Source organism: Dendropsophus ebraccatus, chromosome 3 (assembly GCF_027789765.1).
Source record: "Dendropsophus ebraccatus isolate aDenEbr1 chromosome 3, aDenEbr1.pat, whole genome shotgun sequence".
NCBI classification, from domain to species: domain Eukaryota; kingdom Metazoa; phylum Chordata; class Amphibia; order Anura; family Hylidae; genus Dendropsophus; species Dendropsophus ebraccatus.
In genome coordinates this window covers 78,192,915-78,211,613 of record NC_091456.1, presented here as the reverse complement: position 1 = coordinate 78,211,613, position 18,699 = coordinate 78,192,915, and the positions used below count along the sequence as shown (strand labels likewise).

General features: G+C 43.0%; 1 protein-coding gene across 2 annotated transcripts in view; it reads left to right on the top strand.

Annotated features, from left to right (window-relative positions):
* SH3GL2 (SH3 domain containing GRB2 like 2, endophilin A1) overlaps positions 1–18,699 on the top strand; it is a 90,756-nt gene that overhangs the window by 60,090 nt on the left and 11,967 nt on the right. For both annotated transcript variants that reach the window (XM_069962061.1, XM_069962060.1), the window contains exons 4-7: positions 92–235; positions 4,583–4,716; positions 12,395–12,553; positions 15,459–15,562. In XM_069962061.1, the coding sequence (XP_069818162.1) occupies positions 92–235; positions 4,583–4,716; positions 12,395–12,553; positions 15,459–15,562 (541 nt within the window). The remainder of the gene's footprint in view (positions 1–91; positions 236–4,582; positions 4,717–12,394; positions 12,554–15,458; positions 15,563–18,699) is intronic.

Genomic DNA, 18,699 nt, shown 5'->3' with positions numbered 1-18,699 from the left:
AAAATAGGTATCTACTATGTTCTCTAAAGATGTTTTGATTGTCATTTATAATTTATTACTTTTACGATTTTTTTTTTTTTTTAATGTACAGCTTCCCGAGCTAAACTGAGTATGATCAATACAATGTCTAAGATTCGGGGTCAAGAAAAGGGACCTGGATACCCGCAAGCTGAAGCCTTGCTAGCGGAGGCAATGTTAAAGTATGGGAGAGAAATTGGAGATGAATCAAGTTTTGGTAAGTAGCGTTTGGTTTTGATTGTTGACATCCATACATTTTCTTCCTTTATTAGTTACATGCCTCTTTGCGTAAACTTTGCAGGTTACATTGATACTCCCGATTTATACCTCCAATAAAAAAACAGAACCTAAGATTGCGGTGAGTGCAGTGGTCCAGTGATCAGCACCTAGTATTCCTGTGGCATTATAAAGTTCACTACTCTGCCAAATAGGTGATGCTCCTAGCCTGATTGGCTGTGGGGTTAGCACTTGGTGAATCACTGTAAAACAAAGATTGCACCAATAAATAAAAAAGAAAAATGTCCACAGTAGCCCCAATTGTAGCGGATCACAGCAGGAATTGCTGGGGGACTTGGGTAAGCTGGAATTGCTACGCCTGCAATTTCTTTTTATTTTGCATAGAGTTGAATATACTCTATACAGTATAAAAGGTACATAAAGAATGTCTAACAAACACTATAAAAAGTTAGAAATTTACTGATCTCGTTTTGGACTCATAGGCGCTAATCTACCAAGCCTATGTATCACCCAAAAACTCTGTATGCGCTTGGTCTTCTGGCTTAACCTACTCTATGATCTGGAGATGTACAGTGGAAATAGGCTATGTTCACATAACTTTGCCTCCCCCCACCCCCTGCGCGCGCGGGCAATCTCCTATTTTTGCCTGGACAATCTCTTTAAGCGAAGTGTGGTCTCCCTATCCCTTGCACTAATAAAAGATTATTTGTATATTCTAATATTTTCTGTCTGTGGTATTGTGTGCATAATCCTTTATGTATTCTCTTTTTCTTGTTTACATTTACTGGTACATGGAACATACTGATATTTCATTAGGAAGTGAGCTATGCACACCATTTTTTTTTCTTTGTGCTAGGCATAGATTATTACTATTTGTAATTAAAATGTGCAGATGCTTAGTTTTTGATATGCAAATGCTGTCACTCTTGTGTGTCTGGTTTATCTATACTGGATGCATTAGAGATATGTGCCTGGGGAGAGGGTAAAAACAAACAAAATACACAGACACATTAGGCCCCATTATATGGGTTAATTATGGTGCAAAAACCTGACAAAACAATCAATCACGAGCAATCATCGTTAGGTGTAATAGAGTTTAAGCGCGTACAGGATGAACACAAAATCGTTAGATTATAATCGTGTGTTTACACAGAAAGATTTATCTGACAGATTTTTGAAGCCAAAGCCAGAAACAGACTATAAACAGGGTGCAGGTCATAAAGGAAAGACTGAGATTCCCTGTCTTTTAAAGTCCATTCCTGACTTTAGCTTCCAAAATTGGTCAGATAAATCTGCCTGTGTAAACGCACCATTACTGATTGGGATCTTTGGTCCTTTGCTGATTCTTTACTAATCATTCGCAATTAACCACTTCAGGACCAGGCTAATTTCCACTTTTGCATTTTTCCCTCTGTGTTTAAAAAGCCTTAGCACTTCCTTTTCTTTGCCACACTAATTGTACTTTGCAACGGCAGACTTAATTTCTCTATAAATATGCTGCGAAACTGGAAAAAAAAATTATTTGCAGAGTGAAATTGAATTTTTTTTTTTCTTGGGGCGGTTTTGTGTTTACACCGTTCGCCCTATGGTAAAACTGACTTATTATCTATGTTCACCCTCTATAATTTTATTTCATGGCTTTTAAAAAATTAAAACCTTTTTTAAAAAAAAACTTGCTTAAAATTGCTCTATACCCATTCTTGTAATGCTTTTATTTGTTGGTCTTTGAGGCTGTGTGAGTTTTTTTTGTTCTTTGCACCATGATCTGTACTTGCAATCTGTACCCTGCTTGCATATATGCGACTTTTTGATCACCTTTTATTACCTCTTACCGTGCGAGATCAAGAATGTGATAATTTAATAGTTTGGACGATTACTCACGCACCGATACTAAATATGTATGTATATTTTATTTACTTATTTATTTTTACTTCTAAAATGGGAAAAGGGGGGTGAGTTAAACTTTTATTAGGGGAGGGGATTTTTTATTAATCAGAACTTTTTATTTTTTTACACAGTAACTAGAGGTCCCCCTGGGGGACTTCTAATACAAACCAGTATAGTGTAACCAATGTAGATGGATTGGCACTACAGGTTACAGAGAGGGCAGAACGCTAATGTCCGTACAGTTACGGGGTATCTTGTGGTGCTCACTAAGTTCATATTTTTATATAGGTCATAACAAAAATGTAAAGAGAAAGCAGTGGCACTCACCAATATAGATACTTGTGCAGGTTTCTTTATTCAAAACGCATGGACATGGCCAGGGCGGACGCCAGACAGATGCAGGTTATAAGCTTGCTTCGTTCAACTGCACATCAACAGATCTTGGCTTCTAATACAACTACACTGTTGTATCTCACATGTAGATCAGTGTAGTATACTTAATACAGCGCTGATCTATCCTGATCTATCTATTACAGAGCCAGGATCAGCATCGTTCCGACGCTGAGGCCCGGCCAGGTAAGTTGAACGGATAGCCCTTGAGGCGAGGTTGGGCAATCTGCACACGGGACTGCCAACGAAGGGGTGAAATGGCTATTTAAATGTGGATGGCAGCTTTGTCGCTGTCCCCGACTACTAATAGCAGCTGGGATTGCGGCGGTTCAGAGTGATGTCACCGCGCTACCCCTTTCTGCAACCCCCCCCCCCCTCCCCACGCACACACACACTCGCCCAGGACGTACAGTTACATTATGAGTCGTGAAGGGGTTAATACAGGAGAAGAAATATACCACTATTAGTTATAAAATTTCTTCTAACTATTCACCACAAATGTTCATAAATATGGCAATACACCACCAATGTTCATAAACCACTTTCTTGGATAACCAGTAGAGTCGTCCAGACATGTAGTGAGTTTTTTGACCCTACAGGCTTTAGAAATGCAGACAACTGGTCCCAAGCTTTTGTTATGTTGAAGAAGCCCCATAATCATCTGACTTGGACAGCACTAACCCTTAATTGTTGATTTGTGACGTAGAGTAATAAAATAAACTCCCCCAAAGTGTCCCCTAATTTTGGAAACTGCACCCTTCAAGTAATTAACGGAGTATATTGCCCACTATTCTGTGACACCAGACGCACACACTGTATAAATAGTGGAGTAGGATTTGCCAGGTACAGTATTGCCCCATATATTTTTAGCCAAGAAATATGAACTTGTTGCTGGCGGTGGATTCGGCCATCAGTCTAGCATGTATGGGGCCCCGAACAACAACCTACAGATTATGTAGGTAGTCATAGGGGTCGGCCGTGACGAAAAATCATGGCCAACCCCTTTGTTCAGAGAGTGAAAGAGAAGACACAAAGAGAGCACTCTCCGTTGCCCTAGAAAACGCAGGAAAACTGTTTTCTGCAGCAAATTTTTTTCTGTGTAAGGGGAAAAGGCGAATAATTGCTTCGTCATCTATTGAAGGCGTTAAGGGACCTTAAGGGAACGAATCTCGGCCAAAATAGCCATGAAGCTATACATATAGGTTGAAATTTATTAAAGGGTGTAAAATATACACTGGTGTAAACTGCCCACAGCAACCAATCACAGCTCAGCTTTCAGCACCAGTAACATGAAAGAGGAGTTGTGATTGGTTGCTGTGGGCAGTTCACACCAGTGTATATTTTACATCCTGTTATAAATCTGGGCCATAGTGTAATGAAGTGTAACTAGTTGTGGATGGTGCACTGGAATTCACTGTATTGATGCCTCCACCATTGGTGACCAGTTTGGTGCTTTGAACCACCCACATGTGTAGCTAAAGGTAATTTACATATGGCGCAGGACATTTTGGGGTATATGTCAAAAGCAGGTATCGGTTATATGTTTGGAAATAGTGCTGGGGGCTTCATTACACTATATCCAGTCCAGTGGGTGATCCTAATCAGTGACTGACAGACTACCGCATATTAACATTTGTACAGGAATGGCTAACTCCACCGACTGGACACCGACTGATGACCATTTGAGCAAGGATTTCAATCAACAAGTCAAGTTATACTGTGTGGGTTTTTTTTTTGTTTGTTTTTGTAAACGTTATAGCAATCTGTTTAGTTGTTTCTGCTCTATAACATGATAATGGTAGAATGGACCATTATTTTATGATTCACACTTTATCAGGCTTTTTCATGTTTGCTGCATAACCCACGCACTATACTTCCTAATACTTGAGATTAACTTTTTCTGCTAGTGGTGTGTCGAATGTTTGGTACTTGCAAATCTCACTTTAACTCTTTTGTTCATGAACGTTAGGGTTACTATGTATGATATCTATATATTAAGTGTATGGTCCATTTTATTAGATGAATTAACACTATTGTAATGTATTCTTAGGTCCAGCTCTTGTTGATGTAGGAGAAGCTATGAGAGAACTTTCTGACATCAAAGACTCATTGGACATTGAGGTGAAGCAGAACTTTATAGATCCACTGCAAAATCTGCACGACAAAGATTTAAAGGAAATCCAGGTACAGCAATCTGTATTAGTAACATAGAAAATAATGAAGTTTCAAATTCAAAGTAATCGCACAGTAAAGGCCCTTTTACACAGATTATCTGACAGATTATCTGCCAAAGATTTGAAGCCAAAACCAGGAACAGACTACAAACAGAGATCAGGTCATACACGAAAGCCTGAGATTTCTCCTCTTTTCAAATCCAGTCCTGGCTTTGGCTTCAAATCTTTGGCAGATAATCTGTCAGATAATCTTTCTGTGTAAAAGGGCCCTAAGGCAGTGCTTCTCAATTCCAGTCCTCAGGCCTCATCAACAGGTCATGTTTTGAGGATATCCCATACAAAGGACACCTGTGAGAATACCTAACGCACCTGAGTATAATTATATCACCTGTGAAATACTAAGGAAATCCTCAAAACCTGACCTGTTGGTGAGGCCTAGAATTGAGGAGCACTGCAGTAAGGTACTGTATACTGCTGCTTTTAGTGTATTGGATTTTATAGCAGTTGCTGTAAATTTGTGCTGCCATGTGTTACTGAACCTTTGACACAGTAAGTGAATCTGACACACGCAGTTACTTATCCCTAATAGTCAGCAGCACACAATCTGCTAATAATAGATGTTGGCATTTCATATTGTACATAAATTTGTCTTACAAGTCTGACAGAAAATGACCAGTCATCACTCTTTTTGAGCTCATCTCAAATTATTTAGTATTCTGTGTCAGACCAACAGTGCTTTCAATGTCCTACCCCAAAGTTCACAGGGAATTGGGTGTCATCACAATATTCTTAAATGTACCGGTTCACTTAGGGCCCTTTTACCCCAAAAGATGTCTGAAACTGACTATAAACAGAGAACAGGCCGTAAAGATAAGACTGAGATTTCTCTTTTTCAAATTCATTCCTGGCTTCGGCTGGAAAAATCTGTATGATAATCTGTCAGACATCTTTTGGTGTAATAGGGCATTCAGTGTTATTGTTTTTGAGATTTTTTTTTTCCCCCTTTTCGCCCTATGACAGCACCCATGGAGAGCGTCCACCTCCTTCTCATCAGACAGGAAACAGTCACCAGGAATTTTCCATAAGTAGGCCGGACTTCCCATCATCCCCAGTTCAGTTTCCGGTCTGGCGAGCAGGAGGTGGCGGTGCAGGAGCACCGCTGCACAAGTTATTAGGTTTTTTTCTGAAAAAAAGCGAGCTGAGGATCCCCGGGGAAGATACCTGTGATCCGGGAGAAGTACTGCAAATGCAGGCCGCATGGTGGTCTCTGGGTCCGGTTCCCCTTTTGCTCAGGTCAGTTCCCCCTCTGTCTCCTCCATCGGTTCAGAAGGTGCAGCGCAGAATCCGGCTTGGGGCACGGGTGGTCGGTGCTGCTTCCGGTGACTGCACTGCTTTCGGGTCGTCTAGCTGGATGTGGTGGGACTTCCTGGTTGCTGGGTCTGGGGTCGGGGCGAGCGCCGTACCGGTCTGCATGGTGGTGATTAGGCCATTGCTCGCCCTCGATGGGGGTGGTCCTCTTTGCCCTGTGCCAGTGTCTTCCCAGAGTTCTAGGGAAGGACGTAAGAATTATGTTGGACAATTCATCTGTGGTAGCATACTTGAACGACCAGGGAGGAACAAGATCGGCCATGTTGATGGAGATCAGTCATTCCATTTTTCGCCTGATAGAAGGGAAGGTCAACTTCATCTCAGCCTTTTACCTAAAAGGGACAGAGAATTCAGCTGCGGATTTCCTCAGCAGGGTTCATCTGAATCAGGGCGAAAGGGTCCTGAAGAGGTCAGTGTTTCTCCAAATAATGGACCTATGGGGCCTACCGACTGTGGACCTGTTTTCCACAAGAGAGAACTGTCAGATTTTTTTTTTTCACGAAACCCATCGGAATTTCCATCAGGGGTAGATACTCTAGTCCAGGACTGGAGCAGGGGTCTCCTCTATGCCTTTCCTCCAGTGAGACTTCTTCCCAGAGTTCTCAGGAAGATAAGGGAGGACAGGGCTACTGTTATCCTCCTGGCACCCTTTTGGCCCAAAAGGGTATGGTTTTCCTGGCTGCAGAGACTCTCCATAGCCAGGCCATGGGTCCTTCCGGATCTCCCGGATCTTCTCTTCCAGGGCCCAGTATTTCATCCTCACTGTTCCAATCTGCACCTGACGGCCTGGCTATTGAGAGGGCACTAATGTTAGAACGGGGCTTGTCAGAATTTGTCATTTCCACTCTGCTAGCTAGTAGAAAGAGGGTCACCTCTCAAATTTATTTACGCACCTGGAGGGCCTTCTGTAGATTCTTAGGGTCTCCAGTCAATGTCTTAGAGCATGGGTCTCAAACTGAATTTACCCAGGGGCCGCTGGAGTCTGGGTGAGGCTGGGCCGCATCAGTTTTTTCACAAGAAGGGGACTGGGGGGTGACACAGGGGACTGGGGGGAGCAGTGGGGTGACACAGGGGCTGGGGGTGACAGAGGGGACTGGGTGTCTCTGAGGGGACTGGGGGTGACACGGGACTGTGGGGATCGGGGTGACACAGGGGACTGGGGGTCTCTGAGGGGACTGGGGGTCTCTGAGGGGACTGGGGGTCTCTGAGGGGACTGGGGGTGACATGGGACTGGGGGGAGCAGGGGTGACATGGGACTGGAGGGAGCAGGGGTGACACGGGACTGGAGGGAGCAGGGGTGACACGGGACTGGAGGGAGCAGGGGTGACACGGGACTGGAGGGAGCAGGGGTGACACGGGACTGGAGGGAGCAGGGGTGACACGGGACTGGAGGGAGCAGGGGTGACACGGGACTGGAGGGAGCAGGGGTGACACGGGACTGGAGGGAGCAGGGGTGACACGGGACTGGAGGGAGCAGGGGTGACAGAGGGGAGCTGGGGGGTGACACGGGACTGGGGGGAGCAGGGGGTGACACGGGACTGGGGGTCTCTGAGAGGGGACTGGGGGGAGCAGGGGGGTGACACAGGAGACTCCTCTCACCCACACATGCAGCTCCTCGATCTCTGGAAGAAGAGGCCGCGGGGACTGCAGGGTGAGGTGATCGCATCGCTGCAAGTCCTGGGGCTGTAAAGCAGGATCGGGGGTCTGCAATGCATCCCCCAATCCTGCTGAACAGCCCCAGGACTTGCAGTGATGCGATCACCTTAGCAGTCTCCGCGGCCTCCTCCTCCAGAGACCGGGGAGCTGCATGTGCAGCAGGGACGCTAGGGGCGGCGGCTCTGCTAGGCGGCTGTAGGCCCCTGCACCGAACAGCTGCAGCCGTCTCTGATGCCGGCCCCCCTCTGCCGCGTCATCAGCTGCTCAGCCGTGATTGGCTGAGCATAAAGTTAAGCTCAGCCAATCGCAGCTGATGAGGGCCGCACTTACAGGAAAGCTACCATTGAGGTGGGGGCCGCAAACTAGTGTCCCGAGGGCCGCAGTTGGCCCGCGGGCCGCGAGTTTGAGACCCCTGTCTTAGGAGTCTCCTGACATTCCCAAGATTTTCGAATTCTTGCAGGAAGGGCTTAATAAGAATCTTAGGCCCAGTACCTTTTAAAAAAAGTCCAGATCTCTTAGTGCCTTATACGATCACAGGATTGCAGAACATCCATGGATAAAAAGGTTTATTAAAGCAATTTCCAGGTTGCGTCCCACTTTAAAATCAAGACTTCCCCCATGGGATCTGAATATAGTATTAAACGCCCTAACTCTCCCTCCATTTGAACCCCTAGAGGAGACTTCTGATAAGATACTTCTCCGGTCACCTCCGCCAGAAGAGTCTGAGAGATCTCTGCCTTCTCTATTAATGCCCCATACATGACTATTCTTCAGGACAGAATAATTCTATCTACCGATCCTGCTTTCCTCCCTAAGGTAGCTACAGATTTCCATCGTTCTCAGGAGGTTGTTCCCCCTTCCTTCTGTTCAGAGCCTAGGAATGAGGGGGAGGAGAGATTCCATTGGCTAGATGTCAGGCGCTGTTTGTTGTTTTATTTAGAGAGATGTTCAGAATGGAGAAAAACGCAACAACTTTTAGTTTTGTTTCAAGGGGCAAGTAAAGGGAAGGCAGCTTCATCCAAGACCTTAGCCAGGTGGATCAAAGATTGCATTACTTTAGCGTATTCATCTAACCTCCCAGTACCTGAAGGGTTTGGAGCCCATTCCACCAGATCAGTTGCTACTTCATGGGCTGAAAGGGCCTCGGCCACAATAGACCAGATCTGTAGGGCAGCCACGTGGAGTTCTCAGTCTTTAAAGAAAGTATGCAATCGGTTGCTTCTTCCCGCTACAGAGGACTTAGCGTTTGGCAGAAAAGTTCAGCAGGCGGTGGTCCCTCCCTAAAATAGTCTATTCTGTTCTCCACGGGTGCTGTCATAGGGCGAAAAGGGAAAACTAAAATTACGTACGTTAATTGTTTTTCTTTGAGCCTATGACAGCACCCACCTAATACCCGCCCTATATGTTATATATTGTAAATAGGATTGACACTAAGTTGTTAAAATAGTCTTCACTTTAAATAAAAAAAAATTTATAAAATAAAATATTAAAATTTCATTAGCTGGAGTGAATATTTAACTCCTGTATAGATATAGCAAAATCCCTAGTGTAGTCAGTCCTACTAGGTAGGAGACTGTGCTTTTTTTGTAGGCTCTTCTGAATTCTTGTTGACGACTGGGGATGATGGGAAGTCTGGCCTACTTATGGAAAATTCCTGGTGACTGTTTCCTGTCTGATGAGAAGGAGGTGGACGCTCTCCATGGGTGCTTTCATGGGCTTAAAGAAAAACAATTACTGTACGTAATTTTAGTTTTTTCCCTCACTACCTGGTCGGCGCCTGGGTGGAGATCCCGGTGGCATGGTCCATTTCTCAAAATGCCACCCAGTTTCAGCTATCTATGCCAGTTTCTTCATGTACACTTCTGCTCACTTTACACACTGGAGGTGGGACCAGTGCTCCCAGTGTACTTGATTCTGATATAGGCTGCACCGATCAGAGGAACGGGGTGGCATTTTGAACAGTGCACCAACTTGCCAGGATCTCAGTCGGCGCTAACCAGGTAGTGGAAAAAAAAATATGACTTGGCAAATTAGTAAATTCACTTTAACCAATTTATTCATTACAAACCAGCAGGCTAACCACATTTACAGCTATGAAGATCACAAGAAAACTGCAGGAAAGGATTTGATCTGATTTATAAGGAGCAATTACTTGTATTGTAATTCTGTAATTTAAAGGGAAAAAACAGTCAGATCAGTACCAGATCGGTACAAAGCGTCAGGTGGTTAGGAGATAAAACAAATGATGATTTGTTACTGTTATTGAAATACCTTTTAATACATTGAATTTTAAAAAGAAGACAAAAAAAGATTTTGTATTTGCTGATGGCCATTTGCAGAGTTACAAAATTGCATTTTTTCTTGGATGCTGAAGTGTCACAGAAGTGATGCTGAGCTACAGCATGCAAGTCAGGGAGGGTGTGGAAGGTCTGGAGGTGTGCATGCTGTGGCTCCTCATCACTTCTGTGGTACTTCAGCTTCCAAGGAGAAATGCAATTTTTTAACACTGCAATTGACCATCAGCAAAGACAGAGGCACCAATAAAGGGATAGCCCCCCCCCAAAAATAAATTAATAAACTGGTAAAAGCAAGTGCCAGGGATTTGTGATTTACTTCTATTAAAAATCTCAAGTCTTCTTCTAGTACTTGTCAGCTGCTATATGTCCAGCAGGAAGTGGTATTCTTTCCAGTCTGGAGATCAAGATTTTTATTTTTTTGGAGGGTTGGGGGGGGGTTCTATGGCTTTACTACTGAGATGTCAGCAGAGAGCACTGTGTCAGACTGGAAAAAAATACAGATTTTTTTTAAAAGAAGCAAATTACAAATCTTTCTGGCACCAGTTGATTTGAAAGAAAACATTTTTTGTGAACTACCTATTTTTCTTGATCTGTCTGGCTGTTTTAAGTTTTGTACTTCTCCTTGCACAACCTCTGAAGGTGAGCAACAACAATTATAAGTTTGTTTACTTTCTGGTATACTTGGACATAGGAAGCACGCTCTCTCCTTGATTTTGTCTTTTCACTATGTTGCACACTATAGGTCCCTATGGTCCATGTGGCTGCTGTAAAGCATATCTCTGAATGCTGTAAAGTGTCTCAGGATGATATACTGTAATTACTTTTAAGATGTTTTATTGCAGGGATGGGAAACCTTTTGGCTCTCCAGCTTTTGGCAACTCCCATCATGCCTAGACAGCCAAATCTTTAGCTAGAGGGCCTAAGGTTCCTCATCCCATATTTACGGGCTCAGGACAATGCTATAGTGCAGTTGAAAAGAGGGGATGCAGGGGGAGCTCGTTGCTGCTGGAGAGAAAGGTGCAATTTTAACAAAGTCACAAAAGTTACGTGCCTGTATATATATATATGCCTGTGTAGTAGGTAGAGATGAGCGAACCTCGAGCATGCTCAAGTCCATCCGAACCAGAGCGTTCGGCATTTGATTAGCGGTGGCTGCTGAAGTTGGATAAAGCCCTAAGGCTATCTGGAAAACACGGATATAGTCATTGGCTGTATCCATGTTTTCCTGACAACCTTAGTTTTATCCAACTTCAGCAGCCCCAGCTAATCAAATGCCGAATGATTGTGTTCAGATGAACTTGAGCATGCTTGAGGTTCGCTCATCTCCAGTAGTAGGGCCTCCACCAAAGCCAGCCTAGCCTCAGTATTATTTTAGGGCCCTATTCCACCGGACGATTATCATTCAGATTATCGTTAAATCGTTCGAATCTAAACGATAATCGTTCGTTTGAATAGCAGTTAACGATTAACGACCGAATGAAAAATCGTTCATCGCTTTATAAGACCTGGACCTACTTTTATTGTTGCTTGTTCGCAAAACGTTCGCATTGAATAAGACGTCGTTCGCAGTAGATACGAACGCAATAGCAAAGAAAAAACGATCGCAAATACGATCAAAAGTAACTATTATTGTTCCATAGAAATGAGTGAACGTTTTTATGTCTTTCGTAATAGTGCTCGTTTGAGATCGTTAATCGTTAACAATTTAATAGTCCGGTGGAATAGGGCCCTTAGTCTCAGCAGATCATTGCTCTGGGAATTTGCAGCCCTTAATTCGCCCTGGTGATGAAAACCTGTGTAGTGCTCTCCTCACCAATGGTACTGCATTGTTGGTACACAATTCAAGGGGAATCTGTGAAAAGGGCATCGGAAGCATGCAAGAGTGGAAATGAACACCAAGCCCCTCTGTTTACCATGGTTGCTGCAACATAATGACTGGCCTATTCTGACCTTTGCTAAATAAGCCTTCTAGTGTAGGTTTTACTGTGCTTCTAACTTAATGAAATATACTAATAAGGATTGACAATACAAAACAGTATTTCTTAACTCCAGTCCTGAATAACCTTCACTGGGTCATGTTTAAGGGCCTCCTTTTGTAGTTCATGAGTGATGCATTTATGGTTAGTGCATCAAGCATTCAATATATAGGATAGCCTCCAGTCATGACCTGTTGCGGGTGCCTTGGGGACTGGAGAAATGCCACTCTAGACTGTTCTGAAATCCAGACTTGCATAATAATCCTCTTTGATGTTTTATACATAATATATATATATATATATATATATATATATATATATATATATATATATATATATATATATATATATATATATAAATAAAAAAGTTCAATGATATTTTTTTTTCCAGCACCACTTAAAAAAGTTGGAGGGCAGACGTCTGGACTTTGATTACAAGAAGAAAAGGCAAGGCAAAATCACAGATGATGAGATTCGTCAGGCTCTTGAGAAATTTGATGAGTCCAAAGAAATTGCAGAATCCAGCATGTTTAACCTTTTGGAAATGGATGTAAGAAATAATTATTTACCTTACAAGCATGGGGAATGGACGACTTGGTGCATGAAACAGTTCTCTACAGTTTTAAGTGTACCGGTCATTATTTAGGTTTCATTTTTTCTTTCATCACTACCTTGTGACTCAGAAGTTGGTTTGCATCGCCTTTAAAGTGAATCTGTCACCCCTGGACTGCCAACCAAGTGGGTGGCACTGTTAGATATTGATAAAAGTGTTCATAACATAACTTTATTGCTTTTGTCTGTGCTATTTTCATAAAATACACCCTTTATTTGGGCTGTGAAGTGTCTAGAAACTGGAACCTGTTGTTTCCTTGGCCCTAGCACCGCTACACTTCATTGTGCTGTATGTGTGCTTGTTTGTTTTTATTCTTTATTAAAAACAAAAAACAAAAAAAAACACATAACAGACACACAGGCGACAAAGGCATCTGGCTAGGCAGTCAGCGGGTGACAGACTCACACAGGGGGTGCCACTCACTTTAAATTGTCTAACTTGGGTCAAATGGTTTGAGATATTGTCCACAAGCTTCCAATAATAAGAAAAGAACAGGTGTAACGGAGTCAGGTTTGTAGGCTTCCTTGCTTACATACGATTTATATTAAAGGGGTTGTCCGGCGATAAAAAAATTATTCACAGAATACCACACATTACAAAGTTATACAACTTTGTAATGTATGTTATGTCTGTGAATGGCCCCCTTCCCCGTGTCCCACCACCCCCACCCGTGTACCCGGAAGTGTGGTGCGCTATACATTACCTGTCACGTGCCGACCACGGTCTCCGATCCTCAGCAGTGACGTCTTCTTCAGGAGGCCGGCAGATCTTCCCGAGTGCCGGCCGCCCTCTGCAGCGTCATCCGAAGCTCAGCCGCGATTGGCTGAACATAACTGTGCTTAGCCAATCGCGGCTGAGCGGCTGATGACGCTGCTGGAATATGCACTGAGACCGGGGCCAGCATCACAGCGTTGCCTACACCAGAGGGGGGCAGAAGATTACATACTGTTTGCCAAATGCACTAAGGGTGTTGAGGTCAGAGCACGGATTACACTGGAGGGGTGGAGCTAGAAGTGCTTGCACAGGAGGGGGTTTGGACTACAGTTTGGGGAGAGACCTCCTTCCTACTGACAGGCCCGCCCCGGATGGGGGGCGCCACTGTGATGTCCTTGAGAGTAAGACCTGATAGTAACACCAGTTCATTAGGTATGTCAAAATAAGTGGGAAAACCCCTTAAAACATATGGAAGGTTTAGTGACTGTACTATTACAGTGTATTAAAAGGAGAAGGCTTGATTTTGTTTTAAACTTTAATAGACTTGCATTTTTTATGGTTTTTAGTACAATTCTATTTTTTGAGCTCACTGCATTGCTGTCAAGAATATGATGGATCACTGGAAAAAAAACAAACTCCATAAGGCAAATACAAGTGCTATTGTTTATCAAAGTCTATGGTTTGCAAAATTGGAGTTGTAAATCTATTAACAAAGGATCATGCTGGAAATTTGGTTTAGCCTTCCAAAAAATATGTTGGGGAATTTACTAGGGCGTCTAATTTGTGTGACTCTTCTAATGAGGATTGGTGTATATTTTTCAATGTCTTGCAACTGATTTATTAATATGTAGCACTGCCATAGTTAATGTATCTAAGTAAAATGTAAAAAAAAAAAGCAAAAATTGTGCAAGCATATTCACCTGTGTGTGTGTGACTTTTTTTTAAAAAAGTCGCAAATGATAAATTTTGCACAAGTCCTGGATTCTGAGAATTTATAAGTGAATACTCAAAACAGGCAGATTAAAAAAAGTTGCATCTAATAAATCTTCACCCATTGGATTTTTCATCCATTTTTGGTCTAAGTTCGATGTATTCAATTATTCACAGACTGATCTAACTCATGCAGCATATGTACTTAGAGCAGATACTGGATAGCATGAGAAACCAACTTATATTATGAAGGCACAAAAGTACTTTTTTTTTAATTTTGGGTAATTTTGAAGATAGATATAGATGTGCATTTATCCACTGGAAAAAAAACTGTTATTGGCGGAAGTAAACCAATGTAGGCTTTTAATTTCTAGGCTGCTGAATAATGGGTATAGCCTTTATTAGGCTGTAGATATAAACCTAGTTAAAATACTGGTGGATAACCATAGAGCTTCACTTTCTTTCTATCTTTTTTTTCTCTTTCTCTCTCTTTTTTTTTTCTCTTTCTCTATTTCTTTTTCTTTCTCTTTCTTTCTTTCTTTCTCTCTTTTTTTCTCTCGTTTTCTCTCTCAATTTCTCTCCTCTTTTTTTTTTTTTTTTTTTTTCTCTTCTCTCCTCTTTTTTTTTTCTTTTTTCTCTCTCTCATAACTTCAGCAATAGAGGTACTAAAACCTATGAGGAGTACGAGTGCAATCAGGCTGGAGATGGGAAATGCTCTTTTCCTTGATAAAGTTATTCCAAAACACAGTGGGTTGATGGTTTCCAGTCTGTATGCCCTGCACCATTCACAAGTGACTGACTGATATAAATGTATACATCGTAATCTAACAAGCTGTCAGTCACTGCAGAGAAGGACCAGGAGAGTTCGGGAGAGGCCAAGGTAGCACTCTCCTTATAAATATCAGATAACGTTTTAGCTATGAGGGGTGTGGGGCTGTAGTTGTAGCATGCTGCTCTTACAATGTTTATTACCGCATTGACGTGGCTATTAGTCTGAGAGCAGATAAACTGAAGGTGATTGATTCAACTATACTATTAGATTATTTATTGGAAGAGAGAAATTGTTTCAGTCAACAGATCTATTTTTTATTTTCTGCCTTCTGGTGATAAATTTCACAAAATGAGTCTCAACAGGAAATCTGCTTATTTGCATTTCTTACCTTGGCTGATCAATAATGTACTGATCTGTTGTTCTTAGATTGAACAAGTGAGCCAGATCTCGGCTCTCGTACAAGCACAGCTGGAGTATCACAAGCAGGCAGCACAGATTTTACAACAAGTATCCGTGAAACTGGAACAGAGGTAAATTGATAACAAAGTATAACATGTATGTGTGGAAAGAAGTATTTCATACACTGCCAAGTTTGCAAGTTTTTCCACCTACAAATAACTTAGAGATGTGTAATTTTTGTAGCGGGTACATTTCAACTGTAAGAGACAGTCTATTAAAAAAAATCCATAAAATCACAGTATGATATATTTAATTTTTTAAATAATAATAATAATAATAATAAATAATAAATAATTAATAATAATTTTATTGTATGAAATTCAATATTTGATCACCTATCAGCCAGCAAGAATTCTGGCTCTCACAGACTTGTTAGTTTTTCCTCTAACCCCTTCACGCCAGTAATAAGTTTATTTGCGTTCTTTTGCTCTGTGCAGTAGGAATATGTATATACTTTACTGGCATAAAGGGGTTTTAATTTGTGCGGCAGTGGCATAGCTACCATGGAGGCAGACCACGTAACTGCTATGGGGCCCGTGTGGGATGGTAGCTACGGCTCACGGCACCCACTGGAAGGGCTCCCTGCCAGTCTCATGTGGCCGGAGGCAGCCACAAGAGTGCCCCCCCTTTGTACATACATGGCACGGTACAGTCCCTGCGCGTTCTGTTCTCTCTGCTCCCCAGCATGCCAGTGACATCACTCATTTGCCAGGGATCTGGGAGAACGTAACTTTGCGGGACTGCGCAGGGTCATGTGAATATGGGGGGGTGGGGTGGTTAGTTTCTTGCTGTGGGGCCCCATGAATCCGAGCTATGCCCCTGGTGTGGGGCTGTGAGGAGGCCTGCACACAATGTAGTAATGTAATAATCACTTTGCTGACGTTGAAAGGTGTAAATGAGAAATAAACACCAGGATTGTTGTTTGTGTGTGGGTCTTTTTTATGTGTGTGTTGTTTTTTTTAATTAGTAAAAAAGGATCCAAAACTTCCATTTACACCAGTATGGTACAAAAAAAAAACTATAGATCATGGTGCAAAAAATGAGCCTCCAACCAGCCCTGTAGATGGAAAAAAGTGTGTTATGGCTCAGTGTTACCTGGACATCCGTGAATCAATTATCTTTTTTTTTTTTTTTTTTTTTTTTTAAACTGTAATTTTTATTGAAATTTTTCCATTTATCCACAAGGAATAATAGGCATATACATAAAGAGGGCTGAAAAACAGAGTATCCATCCTTACAAATGAAGTTAGTCAAAAGGCATTGCAGTAAAGATGGACCACAAACAGTAATCATAGGCGAGACAAGGAGGGAGCGGATCACTGTTCGAACTGATTATAATAGAACACCGAACATGAAACAATGAACACAATGACAGGGGGAAAGACACCGGACAAAACAATAAGACCTAGTGGGTAAGGGGAGAAGGGGGGGGTCCTAGGATTACATCACTGAGGGTCCAGGCCACAATAAGAGTCCCATGGAGACCATACGGACTCAAATCTCGGGATGCTATTGTTAAGCACTGCAGTCAATTTTTCTAAGGATCTCAACTTCTTGATTTTAGTGTAGGCACTCCAGGGAGGGGGGGGGGGGGAGGTGTGTTTCCAGTTCCTGGCTACCAGGGTTTTTGCCGCAGTGAGGATTATCAATAATAGTTTGGCAGATTTCTTGCCCAGTCTCTTTGGGAAGAGGTTGAGAAGACACACTGCTGGATCTCTAGGTACTTCTACCTGCAATACAGTGGTGGAGAGATCACATACCTCTCTCCAAAAACCCTGGATTAGGGGGCAGTCCCAAAAAATATGAAACTGAGTACCTATGGCCCCCAGGCATCTCCAACATTGTGGGGAAATACTATTGTTCAGTTTATGGAGAAGTTCCGGTGTGTGGTACCAGAACATAAGTACTTTGTAATGCACCTCTTTGTAAGTAGTGCATATGTATGAAGTTGCTGCCCTGTTCCAGATCACGCTCCAGCACTCCGGAGGGAGTTGTCTCTGCAAAATAGTCTCCCACCTATCCATATAGGCGTGTCTGATTTGCTCACCGCCTACCGGAGAGATCAGAATACGATAAATATCAGATATCAATCCCCTGGTAGACGTGCCAGATCTAGCAATTTGTTCAAAGGCCGTGGGCTTGGAGACTGTAAGAGAGCCTAGGTGGGACTGCATAAAGTGTCTAAGTTTCATGTAAGTGAAGTGTTCGGATGCAGGGAGATGGAACCTGTCCACTAACTTCTCGAAGGGCAGAATGGTGCAAATGAGAGGATCAACAATGTCCGCAAACTGGAAGAGTTTTAATGACCCCCAGGTTCGGACAGTTTGGGATTGTAAGCCTGGAGAGAAGGTTGGAAATAGCAAGAAGGAAATAAGTGGGGAAGAGCGAGAGAAGAGGCCAAATTTGGTGGCACATGTGTTCCAAATGTGCATTGTGAATCTAATAGGGCCAAGCAGGAGAAGGTGGGATGAGCCAGGGGGGGGAGACATGCCAGAGGAAAGAGTTGGGGTGGAACGGGGCTAGCCAAATCTTCTCTATCTCGACCCACTTCCTAAACGCCAAGTAGGAAGACCACGCCGGCACGTGTCTCAGGTGGGACGCCCAGTAGTATAGTACAAGATCCGGGACTGCAAGCCCCCCGAGTGATTTACTTTGTAGCATTATGGACTTAGGTATACAGTGCCTCCTAGAGGCCCAGATAAATTTAAGCAGCTCTTTTTGCAACTTTCTGAGCTCCTGAAGAGGAACACGTACCGGCAGGGTCTCAAAATAATAAAGAAGCTTAGGGAGGATAGTCATTTTGACGGCTGCAACCCTTCCCAGGAGGGAGATGTAGTGTGAGGTCCATTTGGCCAGAAGGGACCTGATGTCCCTGAATAAGCTGGGAAAGTTAGCTGAGTATTTGGAGGAATATGTGGGTGTCAGCTGAATTCCGAGGTATTTAATAGAGGAGGGGGTCCAGCGGAATTTGAAAGTGGAGGACAGACGGGAGACCACAGGGCTTGGTATGTTAAGCGGCATAGCCTCCGATTTGGAGGTATTCACCTTGTACCCCAACAGTGTGCCATATTTGGTCAATAAAGCATGAAGATTGGGCAGAGTAGTCACAGAATCGGACAGGGAGAGGAGGACATCATCGGCAAACAACATAATTTTAAATTCCTTTCCTCTGATGGAAGCCCCCTTGATGTCTGGGGAGTTTCGAACA